The sequence below is a fragment of the Numenius arquata genome, chromosome 17 (assembly GCF_964106895.1).
Source record: "Numenius arquata chromosome 17, bNumArq3.hap1.1, whole genome shotgun sequence".
NCBI classification, from domain to species: Eukaryota; Metazoa; Chordata; class Aves; order Charadriiformes; family Scolopacidae; genus Numenius; species Numenius arquata.
This window is the reverse complement of record NC_133592.1, coordinates 3911933-3933933: the sequence shown is the minus strand read 5'-3', so window position 1 is coordinate 3933933 and position 22001 is coordinate 3911933. Positions and strand designations below refer to the sequence as shown.

Below are 22001 nucleotides of genomic sequence, written 5' to 3'. Positions count from 1 at the left end.
CGTTACCACATGCCAAATATTTTCTCTACTTCTTCTATATTTATCATATATGTTAAGTCCCCACCACCACCCCCAGCGCCCACAAAAATGTCTGCTTTGCTTGGCCTGTGAAGGAAAAAGATCCTTTTAAGGAAAGACACTTTTGTAAAAGATAACACTTGCTCGTTTTTACCATATCAGCAGTGTAAGAGAAGGGAAGAAAAAGAGAGGACGGGAATGTCAATGATGGCGAGACGTCCCCGTGCTTATGCGTGCGGATTCCTTAACACCATAACCGCTCAATAAGATGTAGTTAATAGTACTAAAGGATGTCCTGGTGTATAATGGGTTCTTTAGAAGTAAGAAGCGGCTTTGCATTTGTTCTTTCCATTCGATTGGGAGGTATCACTGTCGTTATCGCTCGCACAGCTGCAGCATGCAGGACAACCCGGTCCGTGTCTGTAATTCCTAAACACGTTAAAATGGTTTTAAGTTGATGTATTTTACTTTCAGAGCTGGGATGGACACGGCGTGTATATATATGGCCAGTTACCACAGAACAGCTGATTAATAACTTAGTCACATCGTGTGGTTTGTGGACACGTTTGGTTTAGAGCTTCTTCCTTGGTGTTCCCCAGCTCTTAAGAAACAATCACTCATCATTCTCTGTTACCATCTCTGTAACATTCACAAGTTAGAGAGATATTTCTTATAATTCCCTTTTTAATTGCTTTTTGCTGTTAAATATGTGAAGAGGCATAAGGACTTAAGGGCAAGATTGTCCTGAAAGTTTTCACGTTTTTTCCTTCAAAGGGTGCAACAAATATCTATAGTGTGCAAGTTCTTAGTCTTTAAAATAGGGTAGAGATCCAAAGCCCTGCAAACATCTCACACAGAATGAAGATATTCCATCCTTCCACTAATTAATACCTTCATTGAAGGTATGAAGAAGAAGAAGAAATAACTAAAATGGTTTATGTTAATGCCAGTGATTATTCAGCTGCTGAGGTGAAGCAGCCATTCGATTTAAAAAGATGTATTTTGGGTTTCATGGAGCCCCAAAAAAAGCGGTCGTGTTTCTGGATGGGGGGTAGCTCCTCTATTTGATGTCTGAAGCTGGCAGCTGGTTCCTATTTTGCATTTGAAAGTGACACATCCCTTAAAGAAAAGTTGCTCCTGTTAAAAAGACACCGGTGTAATTTGAGCTGAACGTTTCCAAGTTGCGGGATTAGAGAGATGAATCCAGTTTTTAATGGCATGTCATAATCAGAGAGTTGCACGGAGGTTAAGGGTCACGTTTCATACCCAGAGCCACTTCTAATCTCAAATATTTATCTCAAATTAGAAGCATCAGGAGAGAAAGAAGGGGGAGGTAACTACAACCTGGAGTTCATTAAAGTGCTACAAAGGGAGAGGAACTCATTAGGGAATAGCTGAAAATACCCTGAACAATTCAGGTTTCTGCCACTGTCGGCATCCAGAGGGTGCCCGCAAATCTACCAGGTGAGCCCCAGCCAAACAACTCCACCGGGCTGGAAACTTCCCAGAAATTGCGTTTCACTAGTGATCACAGTGAACAAACCGTGGAAGGACCTTTCCCTAAAATCACTTTTTCAGCAGTTGGTGCTTTGCACTAGATACGTATCCTTGTTTGCATTGTCAGGCACCCACGCAGAGAATAACACATACATTTCCTTCTCAATAAAGCATGGAAATCCCTCTTTTTTATTATTTTTTTTTTTCCTTCTTCTTTCAAACGGATAAGAAATTAACTGTGAACGTCTAGAAATATGTTGTAACCAGCTCCAAGACGTGACACAGAGCGATAGTTAGTTATCACGGTAACGATGCTTCTGAAAAGCACTTCCTCCCGTCCGTGCCAAGGGGACACGCTACCGACGGTGCCGCGTCCCGGGGACACTCAGGAGGGTGGTTCCCACCAGAGCGTCACGCAGCGCGTCACAGCTGTGCGAAGGGTCCAAACCAGCTCCGTCCCCTCTCAGCGTCGCTTTGCCCTCACCCACCGCCCGTGCCGGCGGAGACAGCCGCGGTGTGACTGTGCGAAAGCAGGATTCCGCTCCTCGGGGAGTGGTTTTTCCGTGGGTAACTCACACCGCACACGCGCACGCTTCGCATCAAGGCAAGACCAAGAAGAAACAACCCGGGGAGCTTCAGCTGAGCCCGGGCTGCAGAGCTGGCTGAGGAACACGCCTGCGGCACAAGTCCTCGCGCAGGACTCCGGGTGTAATCCCTGGTTTCGGAGAGGGAAACGGCAAAAGGGCAAGTCCTGGAGCTGCCTTGGTCCTGGCAGAGCAGGAGGGAATGTCGGAACTGTCTCATTTGCTATTTATCGCTTAGTCCAGTATACTTCAACATACAGAGCGACATCAAGACATACTGGAATATATTGTGTCAGGTATTTCATTTTCATTTCAAAATGAAAACAGCATCTCCCTTAACGCTATTCTCAATCATTAAAATTTTGCTGGCCTCCTACGTGCCTCACTCCTACCAATAAAAACGCCCCATCTTCACGCCTGGAGCGGGAACCCAGGTCTTTCCCACTTTCCCTGAGCTCCCTTCCGCACGGAGCCCCGTCTGTTCAACGCAGGGTGGCTCTTACCCAAAGGTGAAAACTTGGTGCACCTCTCGTGCTGAACGCCAGCATCACAAAATTCTCCAGAATCTGTCCGCACTTCGATGTTCTCTCAAGTTCAGTGTGTCAGAGAGTTAAGCTGCACCAGGTTTAAACGTCTAGAAGTGAGGAAGTCTGACACGCCATAACCTCACGCAGCCGCACGCTCTCCTCAGCAGCCCCCCCTGCTCCTTCCTGACAGATAACACGAGCATTTCACTCGGCTTCGGAGGGATGATGAGTGCCCTGAAAGAAACCCTCCCTCACCTGAACCTCACCCTTACCTGAACCAGGAGAAGAAATCAAGCTCCGTAAAGCCAAGACAGGCAACATTTAAATTTCTTTGCTTCACCTCTTTGGACAAAGGCCCAAAGAGCTGCCACTTTAACACGCATTCCTCTTTGCCCTGCGGTTCTTCGTTGTTACATCACATTCAGTCGCCCCTTCCTGCACCAGTTGGTACAACGTCTTACAAGAGCCCCAGACCTGCAGACCCCCCCCAAAGAGGAGGGTGGAACCCAGGAAGCCCGCAGGCCTGCCAGTGAGATGAACTTCACGCCTTTTCTCCAAAGAAGTAGGACGGAGCTCAGCAACCTTACCCGTCTTGCCTTCCCGCTGTAGCTAGTGGAATTTGAGGTCCTGGAGTTGTTTATGCCGACTGTTGCGGTGATGCTGTAGCACTCTTGAGGACTGACTGACTGATTCACCCGATCAGACTTTGCACAAACCAACCGGTGTCCCAGCCGCACCTCTGCTCGGGCAGCCGGAGGAGCTCTCTGACTTGCCTTAACTAGTCCCAGTGACCAATTGCTCGTACCTGTCATGGCCAGTGAGGAAGGGATGATAAACCCAGTGTAGAAAAAGGTACGATGATGCAAAACTGTGCTGGGACCAAAAAGATATTGGAGGGGGGGTGAGGTAGTGGGCTTGCGGAGGGGTATGTTCAATTTAGTGGCTTTTCCTGGCTTAAAAGATACTGTTGGTACTATCAGCACTTAAATAAAAGGAAAATGTAGTTACAGCAGCTGGAAAGCCCTAACTCTGCCTCTACAAAAAAACCCCTCCGCTTACTATTTTAAGATTATACTATTTTCACCCTTTCTGATCCCGGATAGATGACATTTCCGGGTAAAGACAGTCAGTTTCCCTGCTGAGGGGCTGTCGAGGGGCGCGAGCTGAACGTTTCGGAAGCCGAACGACGACGGAGTTCCTCAAAGCGTAGCATTTTCTCTCTTTTTCCTCGGTTTTTAATACCGAGGTCTGCGACAAGGACAGGGTGTCTGTGACACTCCTGGCTCTCGCAGCTGACACTCTGCTCACCGCGACCTGACATGGCGTTTTCTCCGGGACCCTTGCTGCAATCACCGGGGATGTCCCACCCCTGAGGACACGGGGGACAAACCTCACGAGCTGTGAAAAGCAGAGTCGTGTGTCGTCCCCCCCCCGGCCCCGAGGCAGCGTCCAGGCCGCCGCGGGAAGCCGGGGAGACCGGCGGGGCTGGCACCGGGCCCGCGCCCCGCCGCTGCGGGAGAGTCCCCGCCGGCGTCCCCTCCTCTTCCGCGGCGGCGGCACCCCCCGCCCGGCAGCGACCCGCCGACGCCCCCCGACCACCCGCGGGCGCCCAGGCGGCCCGGACGCCGGTGTCTTGGCCCCAACGACGGTCCCGGCTTCCCGCGGCTCCTGCAGCCCGGCACCGCGGGGCCTCCCCAACCCGGGGGGGGGGCGGCCAGCACCGGCGGCGGCGGGGGGGGGGGGCGCGGGGGCGGCCCGTGGCGCGGGGCGGGGCGGGCAGCGCCGCCCGCACGGAGCCGGGGAGGAGCCGCCGTCGGGGCGGCGGAGGAGGGGGGGGGGGGGGGCACACACACACATGGGGGGGGCGGCGCGGGCCGAGGGGGGGGCACCGCCGCGGGGGCCGCCACGTGCGGGTCCTCGCGCCCGCACGGCCCGACCCCCGAAGGCGGCCCCGGCCCCGTTGAGCGGCCGCCCCCGCCGCCCCGCGGGCGAGGCTGGCGGGCGCCGCCGGCCGCCGCGGCGGCCCCGGCGCCGGCAGGGGCGGCGATGGCGGCGCCGGCGGCGGGGGGCGCGGGGCGCGCCCCGACGGAGCGGCCCGGCGTGCCGGTGCGGCGCAGACCCCCCGCTCCCTCCGCCTCGCTCCGAGGGGGCGGAGGGCAGGGCAGGGCGGGGGCTGGCCGGCTGCTGCCCCACGCGGCGCCCGGGCTGGCGGCGCCCCCGGCGCGCTCCCCGCGCACTCCGTGCCCCTCTGTCATGCTCGCCGCCTGGGAGCGGGCGGCGGGCTCCTGCGCCGGCAGCCGCGCCGCCGACCCCGCGCCGCCGCCGCCGTCCTCGCCGCCCGCCGCCGACCCCCGTCCCCGCGGGCGGCGCGGCGGGGCGCGGCGGAGCGCGGGCGGCGCTGCCCGCCGCCGGGGGCTGGCTGCCGCCGCGGCGAGCGGCGGGTGGCGGCGGGCGGCGATGGGCACGGCGGCCGTGCACCTCCTGCTGCTGCTGGGGCTGCTGCACGCCGGACCGGGCGGCGAGGGCAGGAAGGGCTGGCGGCGGCGGGGCCCGGCCGCCCGCGAGCGCGGCGAGGCGGTGGCGGCGGCGGCGGCGGAGAGCTTCCCGCTGGACTTCACGGCGGTGGAGGGGAACATGGACAGCTTCATGGCGCAGGTCAAGAGCCTGGCGCAGTCGCTGTACCCCTGCTCGGCCCAGGCGCTGCCGCACGACCTGCGCCTGCACCTCCTGCACAACGCCTCGGTCACCTGCAACGACGGCAGCCCGGCCGGGTGAGTCCCCGCCGCCGCCGCCGCCGCCGCGGCCCCCTCCGCTCCCGCCGCCCGGCCCCGGCCGCCGCGCTCCCCCGGCCCGGCCCCCGGGGCTGTGGCGCCACCTGGCGGCGGCGAGCGGCGCAGCGGCGACAGGTGCAGCGAGCGCCTCCCGCCAGCGCCGCCGGCCGTTCCGCTGCGCCCCCCTCCCCTCTCCTCCCCCCCCCCCCCAAAACCGCCCCGGCCCGGCCGAGCGCTAACGCCCCGCCGCCCCGGCCCGTTTGTCCCGCAGGTACTACCTGAAGGAGTCCAAGGGCAGCCGGCGGTGGCTGCTCTTCCTGGAAGGTGAGTCCCGGCGCCGCGGGTGACCCCTCCCCCGCCGCCCCCCCCGACCCCCCCGCCCGCCCCCTGCCCCCCGCCGGTCGCGGCCCCTCGGGCGGCCCGCTGAGCCCTCTCTCCCCCAGGGGGGTGGTACTGCTTCAACAGGGAGAATTGCGACACCCGCTACGACACCATGCGCCGCCTGATGAGCTCCCGAGAGTGGCCCGCGACACGAGTGGGTGAGTCCTGGTGTGTGTGTCCGTGTGTCCGTCCCCCCCCTCGCCCCGCGGGACGGGCGTCGTGGCGGCGTCGTGGTGGCTGCCGTGTGACAGTCCCACCCGGGCGCGGCGTCGAAGCACGGCCGGGGGGGGGGGGGTGTCTCGTTGCTGCGGGAGGGCGCCCCATGGCATGTGTCCCCCCCTCCCACAGTGCGTGTGTCCGTGTCCCCCCCCTCCCACAGTGCGTGTGTCCGTGTCCCCCCCCAGTGCATGTCCCCCTACCGTGTGTTCCCCACTCGCTGGGGACGTCACAGACGCCCCGACGTGCACAGGTATCGGGGCACATGGTTGTCACTGTCAGACAGCGCCGGACTCCGGGCAACCTGTTCTCTTTACGTTAAACGCGTGTGTGAACTCACAAACCTGCCGGATCTGTAGAGCTGCGGTTTAGTTTTTTGGTTTTTAAGCGGCCCTGTGTTTCTTTGAGTCCTCTCCCCGTCCCCGACGGAAGCTCTTTCTCGCTCGCGGCGCCGGGTGCGTGTTTCCCTGCGGTGGGACGGGCCCCACGTGCGCAGGGAGGAATCGGATCGGGCTTTTACCCGGGGCTGGCTCCTTCCATCTCTTCCTCGCTTACAGTCGCGTCACGTCACCGAACCGGCCGCTTTCACGTGTGTGAAAGCACACGTTTGGCACCTGCGTCTTCCGGCGTCGTGCGTACGGTGGAATTAGCCCCGGATGCCAGGCTCGGGACGCTCCTCTCCCCATTCTTGCTGCTGACGCTCCGGTTTCTGAATACCTAAACCTGCATCCTTCCCACAGATCTTACGATTGCATGTGTTGGGATTCACCTGCCAGGATTTGTTTGTTGGATAAGCGCTTAATTTTAAGAATGCGCCACAACTTCTTCTCTGTACAAGAGGCTCCTAGATAGGCTCCATCTCGAAGCGTGAACCAAATTCTGAAAGTCACATCTGCCCAAGGGCAAATTTAGAAATGTTCCTTCCGCTTCCCTCACCGGTGTTTGTCATCGTGGATGTTTTGTGTTTTGGGTGGTCAGAGGTCCCGCGTGAGGCTCGCACGGTTTCTCTTGAAGTCTCAGACTGTCGTCTGTACATTCCTTTTTTCTTTGTGCCCGTCCGCAGGAACCGGGATCCTGTCGTCGCAGCCAGAAGAAAACCCCCACTGGTGGAACGCAAACATGGTGTAAGGAGGGAAAAACGAGGGGAAATAGGGTTATACTTCAACAGCTTCTCCTGCCTTGTTGGCCAGCAAGAATGCTACAAAGACAGATTAAGACTAGCACTTGCGAGAGGAAATTGTACGTTCCCTCATTTGTTCCAGTTCAGCTCTAACAAAGTAGCACTGGCAAGATCTGGAGAAACTTTAGCCCGGTCTCCTTGGAGTTGTGGGGTGGTCTAATGGAGACAAACTGGGGGTAGCTCAGGGAGCCTTCTCGAAGAGCTGAAGTGGTAAAGCCTGTTGTACATGGTGGGCTGGTGGTAGGTTACACGTTTGCCAATTGGAGGAGAACGTGGAGCAGCTCCTGCAGCTCAAAGAAGAGAAATGAGGAAGACGCCAGTTCATATACGCATCTATATAGGAGGGAAAAGCAGGAGAGAGGGATGTTAATGTGCATTCTGCAAGCTGGAGACAAAAATGGGAAGATAACTTCATTCCTGCAAAACCCTCCAGCGGCTGCAGTCAGCGTTTACGCTGCATTGACAAGGTTTTCTCGTTTTTCATGTGAAAAACTGAAGCAGGGAGAGCTGGCTGTGGCAGGCCACCCCCCACAGCAGAGGGGCAGCTGAGAGCAAAATCTTGGCCCGTTGTTCTGAGCTCAGTGCTTCAATTAGATTGATAAAAGACCCATTATTTATTGATTTGACCCAGTAAAACTACCAGTATTCAGGAGAAAAGTCCAGACAGTTGTAATTGTCACTTGGTGTGAAAGAAGGTAAGTTGTTTAACTGGACAAGAAACTCTTCCCTTTTCCCCTCCCCAGGGTTTAATTTTTCCGGTTCCTTGCCCCCGTCCTCACCCCTCCTTGCGTGTCAAAGGAACATCAGTGCTCACACAGCTCTCTTTTACAGATTCATCCCTTATTGCTCAAGTGATGTTTGGAGCGGTGCCTCTTCCAAGTCTGAGAAAAGTGAGTGTTGCTGATGGGCTGTTGCTGCCCCAGACATCACACATTAAAGGATGTGGCCAGACTTCTGTGAAATTACGTGAATGAAGAACAGGCTTTTTCTTGCTGAAGGGCAGGAAAGAATATCAAGCTACTTCCAGATAAAACATCCTGATCTCTTTAGCTCGGGCTGTTCTGACATAGTTCAGAGCCACCGCGCGCGGAGCTGTTACACTGGTGCAGTATGCGAGGATTAGAGGAACCAAATTCCTTTTAGATGAATCTCCAGGTTCCAGCACACGGCAAATTAAACGGTGTAGCTAAGGAGCCCTGGTTTGTTACATGCGACTTTGGCCTTTGACAGGAGCCGTCGCGTGTCGGGCTGAAGCTGTCCGCAGGCTTCTTTGGGAAATGAAGAATAGTTCACCTTGATACATGCATTGCCATCGGCTGTCATTTTGATGGTGATGGAGCTCTGGGAGTCTGCTTAGAGGAGTCTTCTTCCCGATAAAGCTGGATTTCGTGCCAATGAATTGCTCTACCTCATGCTTCTCTGGGTTTCCCAGCTTAAGCGGGATTGATGTCTGGGTGCAGTGGTGTCTACAGAAACACCAGGGGATTAGTTCTCCTCTCCTTTGCTCGTGAAAGGTTTTCTTTGACCAGAATGGAGTTACTGTTGATGTACGCTGCTGTGAGCCCAAGATGCTCCACGATGTGGCACTGAAAAGGCAGAAGGTTAACGCTTCTCTTTGAGTTGGTCTGTGAGTTCTGGCCTTAAACCAGCTACTGGGTCCCTCGGTGGCTCTTTCACTAACCCTTACGTTGAGCAACTGACCACTCGTGGGTGCCACGGGTACGCTTTTGTCACAGCAAAGGGACCTTTTCTCTTCATCGTAGCTTCTCAGGCTTGTTCCCATGAAGCAGCTACACCTCAGCAGACGTGGTGCCTTTTGGTGGTGCCGAGGAGGTCTGTGTGGGTGTAACGTTTTGTAAGACGTTGCTCGTCTGAATGGGCTTTATGACCTGGAGGAAAAGGGGATGCAGTGAGTTGGAACTGAGATCCTGGGTGGTAGGAAGGTGTGCGTGTTCCTCACGTATCGAGGAAGGGTCCCAGCGCCTTCCTCTTTGCTCTTGCTTCCCTTCTCCGAGATTACCAGTTCCTGAGCCCTGCTGTAGGAAGTGTCCTTGTGTTTCTGCGTATTCTCAGCACTCTCTGTTCAGTCTTTCTCAGAGAAGCAAGTTTTGTACGGGTGGGAGTATCTCTTGTTGGATGAACTTGATACAGTTGGAGAAACGGGCTGGTTTTCGGTTCATGATCCCTTCATAAAGTTCTTAAGCGTTTGTGGAGAGGAAATAGAAGTCTTAGCCTGGGCAGGAAAGAGTTTTCTTGACACTGAGCTTTCTCTTCCAGATGAATATGCCTTCATGGGAGCACTGATCATCCAGGAGGTTATAAAGGAGCTGGTGGGAAAAGGTCTTAGCACTGCAAAGGTGCTGCTGCTTGCAGGGAGCAGGTAGGTATCGACGAGATTTCCTGTGGTGAGGACAGGAGATTTCCACAGTAGGAAGCTGTTAGGGAGGAGGCCTCAGCAGACCCTGAAAAACTTCTTCTAGGGGTACAGTCACACTCACACTCACACAGCAAACCCTGTACCTCTTCTCAGCTTTCTCCCGTCTGTGGTACAACGGGGGATGGTGTAACGTTACTTACTTGGCTTTTGGTGCAGGTACACTTAAGAGCAAATAACAACAAGGTAAAAGCTTTTCAAGAGGGAAGGAATGTGTTCATTCTTCCCTACATCGAGAATGCCGGCTCCTGTTGGCCCACACCGTGAGGCAGATTGGGGATATCTGAATTAAAAAAATCAGACTTGCCTGACACAGGTGCCCCAGATCGTGGTGTGTTGGAGGAAGCTGTGGTGCTCTGTGTTGCACAGGGGTGTATTATAAAAATTCCAGAGGGTGAATTTGTCTCACTTCAGGTTCTTTTGGGTTTTGAGCAGCCAAACCCCTTGCAAATGATGTAAAGTATATGTTTCCCATATATATTGGTTTCTGAGGTATCAGGCTGTTACTCAGCGCTGGCTTTATTTCTGAGTGTTCTGCAAAGCAAGGAAATAACTGGGTGGCTGCCACGTTAGTAGTGAATTGTGCTGTGGGTAGGGGAGGTTGTCACTGCTGTGGGAGGATACACGTGCGAGGATACGCGTGCGAGGCTGGTGTGCTCCGTGGCCGCAGTGTGCACGTTGCTGTTGCAGTGCTGGAGGGACGGGAGTGCTCCTCAACGTGGACAGAGTGGCAGAGCAGCTGGAGGAGATGGGTTATCAAGGGATTCAGGTTCGAGGTTTGGCAGACTCCGGATGGTTCCTGGATAATAAACAGTATCGCAGAACTGACTGTATTGACACCATAACGTGCGCTCCAACAGAAGCCATCAGAAGAGGAATAAGGTACAGTCAGGTGCTCTAAAGTACAGTTTTATAAGAGGTTAGAGTGTGGAGATGATGTCCTCCTCTATCTTCCTTCATTTTGATACTTAAAGAATAGTTATCATCTGCATCAGTGGTTTTTCAGTGGTTTTATTGCAAAAGGCAATAATTTAAAATCTAGACATGCAAAAGAAAGCGTACAATTGTAGATGCTCTAAAATGTGTTTATGGGAGGACGTATCCAAGGAAGAACTCTGCTGAGTAACTTGGAACCATAACCAGAACAGAAACAGCCCGGGATATGAAAAGGCTGCTGTTAAGACTGTGTTGTGACCTTGGTTCTGTTACTGCTTTGTCTTGTAGGTACTGGAACGGTATTGTACCTGAGCGCTGTAAGCTGCAGTTTAAAGAGGGAGAGGAGTGGAATTGCTTTTTTGGATACAAGATTTACCCCACTCTTCGATGTAAGTATGAAAGGAGAGACGTGAAACGTATTCTAGGGTTTCCTCTCTATCCGTAGCTAACTTAGAGCAATTCCTTTTTCCAATTTTTTTTGTCTCCCTAGGTCCAGTCTTTGTTGTCCAGTGGCTCTTTGACGAGGCCCAGCTTACTGTAGACAACGTGCACCTCACTGGCCAGCCTGTTCAGGAGGGGCAGTGGCTCTACATCCAGAATCTGGGTAGGGAGCTGAGAAACACCTTGAAGGATGTGACGTAAGTATTTCATTGAGGAAAACCCAGCGCATTTATTTATGAGATAGACATTCCTATCCGGTATCTTAGCAGCATTTCTCAGATCTCTGCAGAAATGGATGTTGTAAATTTGGCAACCGTTATTTAGTCTACATCAAGAATCCTGCCTTTTTCATTTCTGGATAAGTGCAAAGTAATTTCCAGCTTCCCAATTATCAGCTGCCCTTTGTTATTGATAGGAACGTGGTTTTTTCTTTCCTACCTCCAAGGCGAGGTCTGAGACTCCTGGCCATTGCACAGCCATCAACCTCACAGGGATGTTTTGAGAAGTGCTGATCCAGAGTAAAACATCCAGAGAGTGGACGAGACAGCAGAGGAGGAGCCGTGAATGTGCCTTACTTGGTTCATGCATTCAGGAGTCTCTTGTCGCAAACGTGCACTGTTAGGAAGGATCCTTTTCTTCTGGATATTTTCCAGTCCAGTTGGGTTTTATATCATGGTAGTCATTGCTGTTTCTAAAAATCTTGCCAGGGGCAGTAAAAATTCCACCCTCTACCTAGTCCGGAAGGTTCTATTTAGCAGGAGGTACTTTGTCCTTCCAAGACCTAATCCTTGTTTCCTTTTTCCCTTTAGCGCTAGCTTTGCTCCTGCCTGTTTGTCTCATGAGATCATTACACGCAAGTGAGTGCTTTTGCAGATTCTATGCAAGGTCAACAGGGAAGCGGGAGGGGAACGAGCCCGTTCATCAGCCCGGCCCCTGACGCCGTCTGTGGGGTTTGTCTTTGCAGCCACTGGACGGACATCCAGGTGAAGGGGACGTCGTTACCCCGGGCCCTGCACTGTTGGGATCGGAGCCTACACGAGAGCAACAAAAACGGGAAAGCCCCTCTGAAAGGCTGCCCCATTCACCTGATCGACAGCTGCCCGTGGCCCCACTGCAACCCCTCCTGCCCCACCATCAGGGACCAGTTCACGGGGCAGGAGATGAACGTCATCCAGTTCCTCATGCACATGGGCTTCGACGTTCAGAAGATGGCACAGCAGCAGGGCCTGGAGCCCAGCAAACTCCTGGGGATGCTCAGCAGCGGTAACTAGGAAGGGGGCTGCAGAGGGGCAGAGCGATGAGATCGGGGGAGACTCCAGGCCCTTCTCCCACACTTCCTAATCTTCTTCCTTACGCTCATGCAGGCAGATGCACGCTCACACCCACGCATGCTCACACCTGTACAACCCACGTGCTCCCACACTCTCGCACACTTAGGATGTGTCAAGAAAAAAAAAAAAAAAAAAGCAAAGGCGATTTTTTGCTTACACTCTTTGACTGGAACTCGTTGCCTCCAGACGCCAGAGCTCAGTTTTGGCCCTTCACATCCTGTGTTACACAAGGCGATCTGATACAGGGAGTAGCAAAGCCATAAATAGCAGCAGTGAGAACCTTCCCCAGATCTAGGACTTCTTCCCTTGCCACGAATTTTACATCATGGACTTGATACAAGTGGTGGAAAAAAAAGCAAGCACTGGATTTCTTTTGTCCAACTAGAAGTGAAGGAACGGTTACACGACTTCCTGGAGGTCAGCATCTCACGATGAGTCAAAACGTACAAACCCAGGACACGTGCTAGGGATGGACACTCTTGTACTCAATTTACTTTCCTATTATTTTATAAAATGACTTTTTTATTACTTTTGTTTTTTAAACTAAGCAAGAAATATAAATGATATTGTTTTGTAACATATTTTTTTTAAATAACGAAGAAACCTCTTGCTACTTTGGCAACGTGGACATATTTATTTTAATATGTAAAACGCTATTTATAAGGGCTGACCAGAGAACCATACATATGTCTTTGTAAAGTTGTATATGCTGCTCGTTTGGATGGGTTATCCTTGTGATCACTTGTGCCTGGGAGGGGGCTGAGGGTGGTATTGACGTTTTGTAATAATTAGACTTCTGTGTTCCCCTTGCAGTTCGCTTTGTCCTTGTTGCTCTGATGAGAGGTTGTAAAACGAGGTCTAAGTACAGAGATTTTCACTCAGCGTTGATGTTTGCGTCCTCACACGGCGTTTTCAGCTTGAAAACTCTGATTCCCCAGGTGTGCAGGGCATTTTAAGATGTGGGGAGACCTGTTTTTTGCAGCCTCTCTATTCTAGTGAAAGAAGCGTTTGATGGGACCATCTGGCCCGTCTTAACAACGGGGAGCACTTGGAACAAGAAAGGCAGAGAACACGAGACAAGCACCAAGATATTTTCTTTATCCTTCCAGTCGTGTGCGAACGCATCCACCTCCGAGCAGAGAGTCCCCGTTGGTGGCGATGGGAGGAGAAGGCGGGAGGGATCGGGAACGCGTGGCCCAAGCTGGAGGGAGCGGGAGACCCGTCCTCGGCGGGGAAAGGGGCTTTACGCTGCCCCGTGCTGGGGAGCAGAACCACATCCTTTCTGCAGGAATCCTCGGTGCCGACTGCGCGTTTGCCGGCGCTTGTGTGAATGGTTTTTACAATGTGTTAGGCCACAGAAAAATTAGGGGCTAATTTTAGAAGAATTCCGTGCACTTTCCGGATAGGTCTTGCCGGGTTAAAAGGGTAATGGTGTTTGTAACATCCATTGTCTTAGGTGAGTAAAACCAAAAATGGAACAAAACCACGGCCATTCGGTTACTTTTCCTGGGCTTCAGCAGCCGGGCAGTGCCACAAAGGAAATCCCGCTGTGCAAGATGGGTTTAGTACACGTCTTAAGATAGATAAAAAAAGTAGCTAAAGAGAAAATGAATGGTGCTCCCAGCAGAGCCAAAATGTAGGAAAACTACCAGTGGAGTTTCCCTACGAACAACCTAGAGGTTACTAATAATCCTTTATATTTTAATGGCTTGGGTATAAAAGTGAAGTTGTTCTGATCACATTTTTCATGCCACCAAGTTAAGAGGCTTTTGCAGCACAGACGGCACTTGGAAAAGCAACCAGGAAGATGGGATCCCTTTGAGGGCTGGAGTCAGGTGGAATCGAAGTGCTGGTTCTCGAGCAGCGGCCAGAATTCCTGCTGGGCACCAGTTCATCAGCTGGGAGCACCCAGGGAACTGCTGGGCATCAGCTCTTGGCAGGGTGACTGTACACGAGGTGATGCACCCGGAGACACGGCCCGTGCCCTGGGCTGTGTCCAGCGACGTATTTCTACTGGGAAACAGTAAAGTGTCAGCGCCACCGTTGAAGCTTGGAATACTTTTTGCAGAGCTGGATACATGTATACAGGTAAATTTAATTCTAAATCTAAAACATGAATTCAAAGGTTGATTTCTAAAAGGAAAAGAATGTTTGGAGGAGATAATTTCCTTGCAAGCACAAGAAAAAAAACCCTGGGAGCCGGGGATCACTCTTTTCACTTAGTGTGCCACTGCAACGGTCTTTTAAAATGTCTCAGAAATATTTTTAAAGGGGAGCTTGGCTAATTTTATTAGAAAAATTATACAATATGGTTGCAAGTCGTAACTGGAAATTGGAATCTGTAACCCAAGAAGTCACATCCAGCTCTATACTTCTTGTACTTGTGCAATAAATATCACTTTCCCAAGCCTTTGTAAAACTGGCACTTCTAAGTTCATCCCCAGTGACATCTGCTGTGTGGAAGCCAGTGGCAAAAAGGGCAAGACTGGAAAAAACAATACAATGTGTTTGTGCACTCAGATCTTGTGACTGGATGAGATGCTTTCTCTCTGAGAGGGAAAAATTGTCTTCTGCTAGAGGTGAAGGATTAGCATCAGAGAGAGTCAGGAGGGGCCAGGCCTGGGGGTGAGAGCACCTTCACCTGGAGCTCCTTGGCTCTCCCTGCATTTCCTGGCTGTTGTGATGTTAATTGTGCACCTTCCACCCCAAATGAATGCAGGTTTTCTACCTTTAGCACCAGAGGTCTTTTTAAGGAAGATGGGAGGGATTTTCGTGAAAGAGACGCTGAGGGTACAAGATGGTGACAAAGCTGAAGGTAGGCACGAAACTGTAGTGTTCTCATGCGAATCATTCCACAGACCCTACAAAACCCTGACGGGGAGCAGCGGGAGCGCTGCAGCCTCTGCTTTCCGTTCCTGCTGCAGCCCGCGTCCGCCTCCGTCTGTCTCTTGTCCTGAGCCACAGCTGGATCACAAGTGACTTTCAGCAGCGACACCAATAGTTCCTGTCCAAGCCCCCGGTCTTGGCCCCGTTCGTCGCTGCCACCCGTGCACGTCTGCTGTGCACATCAGACCAGTGACGCCTCCAGCTTAAAAATAATCCCTGTCAGGTGCAAGTTTTCTGCTGTCCTTTTTTAAACCCTAGATCCGTGCCCTGATCCAGCTCGCGGAGCAGCAAGACGTGTGAGAACAAGGGAGGAGGGTGGGAACCAGCAGCCGGAGACCCAGACCCGCTGCATTCGCCTCTGAAGCCCCCCGTGTCCAAGCAGGGACTCCGTGAAGCCACACGTCCCGGCAGAACGAGCTGCTGCGGTGAGGTCCCAGCTGGGTCCCACCAGCGCCAGTAGACCTTGCTGGCAGCAGATCACTGGGAATGGGTGTTCTTCAGGGGGCTGGGGGCTTTCAGCTGCCTGAGGTCCCCGAGTCCCCATCCACAGCACAAGGGAGGGTTGGGGTTTTAGGGCTACAAAGATGATGAGGGGTCTAGAACATCTCTCTTATGAGGAAACGCTGAAGGACTTGGGTCTTTTTAGTCTGGAGAAGACTGAGGGGGGATCTGATCAACACCTATAAATACTTAAAGGGTGGGTGTCGGGAGGAAGAGGCCAGTCTTTTTTCAGTGGTGCCCAGGGACAGGACAAGAGGAAATGGGCACAAACTTGAATATAAGAAGTTCTACGTAAACATGCAGAGGAACTTCTTCACTTTGAGGGTGGCAGAGCCCTGGAACAGGCTGCCCAGAGAGGTGGTGGAGTCTCCTTCTCTGGAGACATCCAAACCCCATCTGGACATGTTCCTGTGCAACCTGCTCTGGGTGACCCTGCTCTGGCAGGGGGTTGGACTAGATGATCTCCAGAGGTCCCTTCCAACCCCATATCATTCTGTGATTCTGTGAGGGTGACGGGAGAAGGGGCAGCACTGTCCTTCACTGGACAAACCCCAGCTGCCCCAGAACCGTGGGCCGACATCACAAACAGGAGCAGACGCTTTTTTGTCAGCTCTTCACTACAGTATCTGCACTGCCTGTGGCGATTCATTGGTAGGTGTCTCATCATGACATTAACATACAAATAACAAACAACGATATTAAGCAATTATTATTGTTAGCAAGCATGAGGGTCGTTAGGATGCTACAGACTTTATCAGCACAGCTGACGCCCACCTTGGACCATTTAGCAGGGTTTTAGGGCTCCGTGCTGGGCTGGCCCTGGGTCAGGCTGCTCCCTGCTCACCCACAGAGCTCCTGGACCACCCTGTGTCCGTACTGGGACCAGTATGGGGAGAGGTGGTCTGATGGTGAGGAGTTAGCAGTGCTGCCGTGAGGTAATTGAGGAATTTTTCTACTATGTTGTGTTTTTCATTTTTTTCCCATTCTGAAACTACATCAGAATTTTTCTTTGGGGCTTTTAGAGTAAGAATTAAGACTTTTGGGTAGAGGCTGGGGAAACGTATACCAAAAATGGCTACCTGGGAAAGCTCTGATCCAACAGGAGGGAGGGTTTGACACTATATATTGAAATCTGTGTTCCAAATCAGAGCTAAGATTATCAAAGCCATTTTTTTTTTTTTTTTTACAATTGTATTTGGTTATACAATTGTATATTGGCTTTCTGAGATACAAGAATAACTGGTTCCCGTGTAAGTAAAACAGAGATATGGAAGAGTTTAAGGAGACAGGGAGGACCGGTGCTCAAAATCTTCCCAGCCACATGCTCTCACTGATGCTCAGAGCACAGCAGGGCCTTTCACAGCAGGTAAATATATTGCTGCTCCAGAAGAAATGCAGCAAAGTGAGTCAGCTTTTATCATAGCCTCTGGCCTGAATCTTTTTACAGGGCTTGTGATGCCTTCGGGCTTGTGTCCCCGCTCAGGGGGGCTGGAGTCTGCAGGACCGAGCTCCTGTCCCCACAGTGTGGCTGGATCCCAGCCCGATCCCCCCCACCGAGGGGCGGCTGCGGGAGAACGGCGGCGTCCGGGGACCCCAGCGCTGCCAGAGGAGCAGCAGAAGGATCATCAGGAGCCTCTGATGGGGCTCGCAGCTTCAGTGTTAAATAACACCCGCTCACGGCAGTTGAGGGGGGCAGGACTCATTCCAGAACTATTAATATAGCCCCTATTTATACTCCTGGGCTCCTGCGACCAGTGCAGCGGAGAGCTACAGCTGCAGAGCTAAAATGGAATAAATGTCAGCCTGCAGGGAGAAAGCGATCCTTTCGGCCATCATGCGGGAAAGGCGACGATGAAAGGACAGACCTTGGAGCGGGTCTCGGACCCCAGAGAGCGGAGGGAGCTGGTGGCAGCACCCTGAGGTCGCGGCCGGTGTAGGCAGAGCCAGCCGTAACAACCCTCAGCCGGCAAGTCTGCGCCGAGAGGCGGCCAGAAACGCAGACTCAGCGTCACAGGCAGCACCTCCGGCACCGGGAGAGACGAGGCGGGGATTCGAGCTGCCGCTCTGCTCCTCCGGCACCTGGTGTGACTCAGGACAAAGCAGCAAAACCCCGAAAGGACGTCTCGGGACAGAAGGGGTGCTTTAACTGCAAACTGCACTGTCTGCTGGGCTGGAAAGATGATGGAGAGCACGGGAGGGCCATATCTGAACACGGCTGCTGTGACGTCCCCCGTGGGAATAGCTCGTTTGCTGCAGATGACGTTCGGATGCGCCACCTTCAGCCTGGTGGCCCACCGGGGGGGATTCAGCGCCGCCTACGGCACCTTCTGCATGTTTGTCTGGACTTTCTGCTTCGCCGTCACCGTCTTCGTCGTCACCTGCGAATTCACGCACCTGCACAGCTGCCTGAGCATCTCCTGGGGGAACTTCACCGCTGCTTTCGCCATGCTCGCCACCCTCATGTCCGTCACGGCGGCGGTGATCTACCCGCTCTACTTCGTCCAGCTGGAGTGCTACCCCATCGGCTGCGAGGTGAGAGACTTCCGCATCGCCGCCAGCGTCTTCGCCGGCCTCCTCTTCTTCGCCTACGCCACCGAGGTCTTCTTAACCCGGGCAAAACCAGGACAAGTCACCAGCTACATGGCCACCATCTCGGGGCTCCTGAAAATCGTGCAGGCCTTTGTAGCCTGCATCATCTTTGGGGCGCTGGTGAACGACAGCCAGTACGGCAAATACGTGGCCACGCAGTGGTGCGTGGCCGTCTACAGCTTCTGCTTCGTGGTGACGGTGGTGGTGGTGGCCTTCAGCGTCACAGGTAAGACGGCCTTGCCGTGGTTCCCCTTCGAGCGCTCCGTGGTCATCTACACCTTCGGGGCCGTGCTGCTCTACGTCAGCGCCGCCGTCATCTGGCCCGTGTTCTGCTTCGACAGCAAGTACGGCTCCCCCCGCCGCCCCGGCCTCTGCGCCAAGGGCAAGTGTCCCTGGGACAGCCAGCTGGTGATCGCCATCTTCACCTACGTCAACCTGCTTCTCTACGTGGTAGACCTGGCCTACTCCCAGCGCATCCGCTTCATCTCGCACCTCTGAGCGGTGGCTCTGCCGCCGCAAAGCCCCCCCAGCGCCCCGAGGGACCACCATCGGGGACACGGGGAAGGGAACGCGCGCGAGAGCCATCAACCAGACTTCGAGGTCAACCAACTGACTGGACCAGCAAATTAATGACTCGTGGCTGGAGCTGATGCTGGAAAAAAGCCCACGTCTCCCATCATCCAACATCTGCCTCAGCCGCCCGGTGCCGGAGCGGAGAAACGCTGCAGCTCGGAGTGTGCAAAATGGCCTTTCATCCCCGGGCCACAGGAACGGTCGCCGCAACAGCGGGTCTGCAGGCGATGGGGATCGCCCAGCCAAATATTAGGAAAGACACCGAGGGTTTTGAAACTCTTACCCAACGCTTAACCGTAATCAAGTGACTACCCAGGAAGTGGGAAAGTTAAAAGCTGCATCAAGGAACAGCAGTTCTGGGGATGAAAAACAATCCCTCAGAGTTTGGGTTAGTTTGGGCTGTGTGGCGAGACGTGAAATGCTTGCAAGTGTGGGAAATTCCAGTCAGGATGTTTCTGAGAAGAACAGCATAGCTGTAATAGTATTTTGAAGATTACCACTCCTTTCCCTTCCTCTCCTCTCCCTCGCTGTTTAGCACAGAAAAAGAATATCCTCAGGCACGCACCTTGGGGGGAAGCAGGGGATATTCCTATTCAGCAAACACTGAGTCATTACAGAAATGAAAATTTGCGAAATCGGGGCTCTGCTGCCAAGAAACAGGGTGCAGAACAGAGACAAACCACAAAATAACCGCATGTAACTTGACATCCTCGCTCCGGCGGGACCAGACGGCACCTTGGCACGTGCCTTGTCTCGGTTCACGTGCCACCGGTTCTTTACGCTGCTGTCAAGAATTCTTTTCCTGCAAACTGAGAGAGAAATTCTGGGGATAGAGGAGGGAGGGGATGCGGAGATTTGATTGATCTCTCAGCGCTGCGTAAAAGACCAAACCGGGGGGTGGGGGGTGGGACACGGACGGGACGGGACAAAACTTGTGTAGGATGGTGACAAAACTTGTGTAGAATAGTGACAAAGCGTGAGGGCTGCCTGGGAGCGGAGTGGGCGCGAGGATTCCCGAGCTCTCTGCGTCACCCACGAGCTGCATTTCTCTGGCCCATCCCTGACAAAACACCCCTTTGAAGTCCCACATCGCATAGCTCGGATTTCAAGCTTAATAGGGAGAAATGTTCTTCATTTCTGATCCAGGGAGAAACCAAAGCACTCCGAGTAGTTGCGCAGAAAGCACGCGGGCGGGATAGGTTTGATTAAAATCTGAAGTATCTGCCTGTCAGAAGCGAGGTTTATTTTTTAACTGAGTTAAAATAAAGCCGAGCGGCAGACCCACATGCTCCATCTCCAGAGGTTTGTGTACTTTCATCTTGTTCTCCACACAGCTTCTGTTTCACCTGGCACAGCCCTTCGGCTCTCTGCCGGGAAGCACAGGTCAGTCTATTTTGATGTATGAAGCCTGAACGCAGCCCCAAAAAAAGTATACGGACAAGACGGCCGAGACCCCTGACTGACATTCTTCCTAGCAGAGCGGCTCAGGAAAAAAAGGAAGGCAACCTATTTTTCATCAGTGCTTTGTGTGGGGTTTGAAAAGCAAAGGGAAAAATTGTTGGGACAGACGGCGTTGAATAATTCTGCTACTGAGTTAAGAACCAGCCTTTAGCAGTGGGAATTGTCAGCCCATGACACAGGTCAAGAATCAGCATCCAGGATAAAGGGAATGTGGGCAACAGCCTCCTGAGAGGGGAAAACAACTTCCCAAGGGTGGGGAACAGCCTCTCGAGGGGGGGGACAGCCTTCCAGGGGTTCTTCCCTCCCGCACGACCCCATTAAGGGCAGGAAGCCTGGACGGTAACGGTCCAAGAGGCCGCCCAGCTCATCCCAGGGCAAGACCCAAGACTGTCTACTACAGATATAAAACAGGATATTAGAGAGCTCAATTTCTTGCCACCTGAACAAATTAAGGGGTTCTACAAATAAGGAACAGGAACTCGGGGAAAATAAATCTTTTTCTATTGCAGGAGGCGCTGTACAACGAGCCATCGCACACAAAAGTAACCTCGAGCATTTATAATGTACTCTTTTTAAACCCATCAACCTGGGCAAATTAAGCTGTGTCACACTTGAAAATTACGTATTTTATTTTTATTATTTTTATTATTATTATTATTATTACAGAGCACTAAATATCAAATAGGTGACTGCAAACCAGCATGGCTTCTGCTATAAAATTCAACCTGGCAAACCTAGGAATGTTGCTCTACGAGAGACCCTTCCCGGGGAAGCTCCGAGGGGCTGGGGGAGGCCAGGGACGGCAGCGGCTCCCGGGGACGATGCTGCGTCGTTCGGGCAGGGGGGGGGTCTGTCGGAAGCTCCTCACGCTTCTTCAGCCACGCGTCCGCTTGCTCCTTGCTGTGCAGGGTTCTCACCACGTAGGAGCAATTAGCAGGAATATGATAAAAATCTGCTAACGACACAAGTTGACGCAACTTACGCAGTGCCGGGGCCGTAAAGAAAGGCCCAAGAGAAACAGGTAACTGGGAAACAATGGGGGTGAAATGTGGTGCCTTCACAATAAAGAGGGAATAGAATTTAACATGGAAATCATGATCCCACTGACTGGAGGAGTGGAAAGGCAAGTCATTGCCAAGAACAGTGTGTTCAGATTTAGCTTTCTCATCTGCCAGCCAAAGACTGAGCAAAAAATGTTAGCATGGTCAAAATGGCAAAAAAAAAAAAAGAAAAAAAAAAAAAAAGAAAAAAAAAAAAAAAAGATTGTGTGGACAACAATCTACTCTTTTAGGAGGGAAAAAAAAATAAAAAAAATCAAAACCTCATGCTTCAGTGGTTAAAACACTCACTAACCAGTGGAAACTATGAGATTACCCAATCTAGGACAGAGAACATCCGATATCTGCTTAATATGGTTTTAACAACCAACCCTGTCATGATTCAGTTAATTAAAACCCCCTTTATTTCCAGATCTTGTCTTTCCCTTAATTAATACATCACGTAACTTGCCTTCTGCCATATTGTCACCAACCAGCCTCAACTTTTCTGGTAAACCAATGTCAGGGAGTGCACCCATTCCTTTAGAATTATGGATTTGTGTTTGCAACCATCTAGACAGCTCCTGGAGGATTCTAACCCAAAAGGTATGTACATACACACACACGTATAACCTGAA

General features: G+C 52.8%; 2 protein-coding genes across 2 annotated transcripts; both read left to right on the top strand.

Annotated features, from left to right (window-relative positions):
• Window positions 1-4879: 4879 nt before the first annotated feature.
• NOTUM (notum, palmitoleoyl-protein carboxylesterase) lies at window positions 4880-13127 on the top strand. Its single transcript, XM_074160287.1, has 11 exons — window positions 4880-5397; window positions 5669-5721; window positions 5841-5936; window positions 7058-7118; window positions 8006-8064; window positions 9452-9554; window positions 10299-10490; window positions 10833-10933; window positions 11035-11182; window positions 11795-11842; window positions 11950-13127. Exons 1-11 carry the CDS (start codon window positions 4880-4882, stop codon window positions 12254-12256), a joined length of 1686 nt encoding a protein of 561 aa, XP_074016388.1. The 3' UTR covers window positions 12257-13127.
• A 4754-nt stretch (window positions 13128-17881) lies between these two features.
• MYADML2 (myeloid associated differentiation marker like 2) lies at window positions 17882-20144 on the top strand. The gene has a single exon (XM_074160286.1). The coding sequence runs from the start codon at window positions 17882-17884 to the stop codon at window positions 18788-18790; it is 909 nt and encodes a 302-aa protein (XP_074016387.1). The 3' UTR covers window positions 18791-20144.
• The last annotated feature ends 1857 nt before the right edge of the window (window positions 20145-22001 follow it).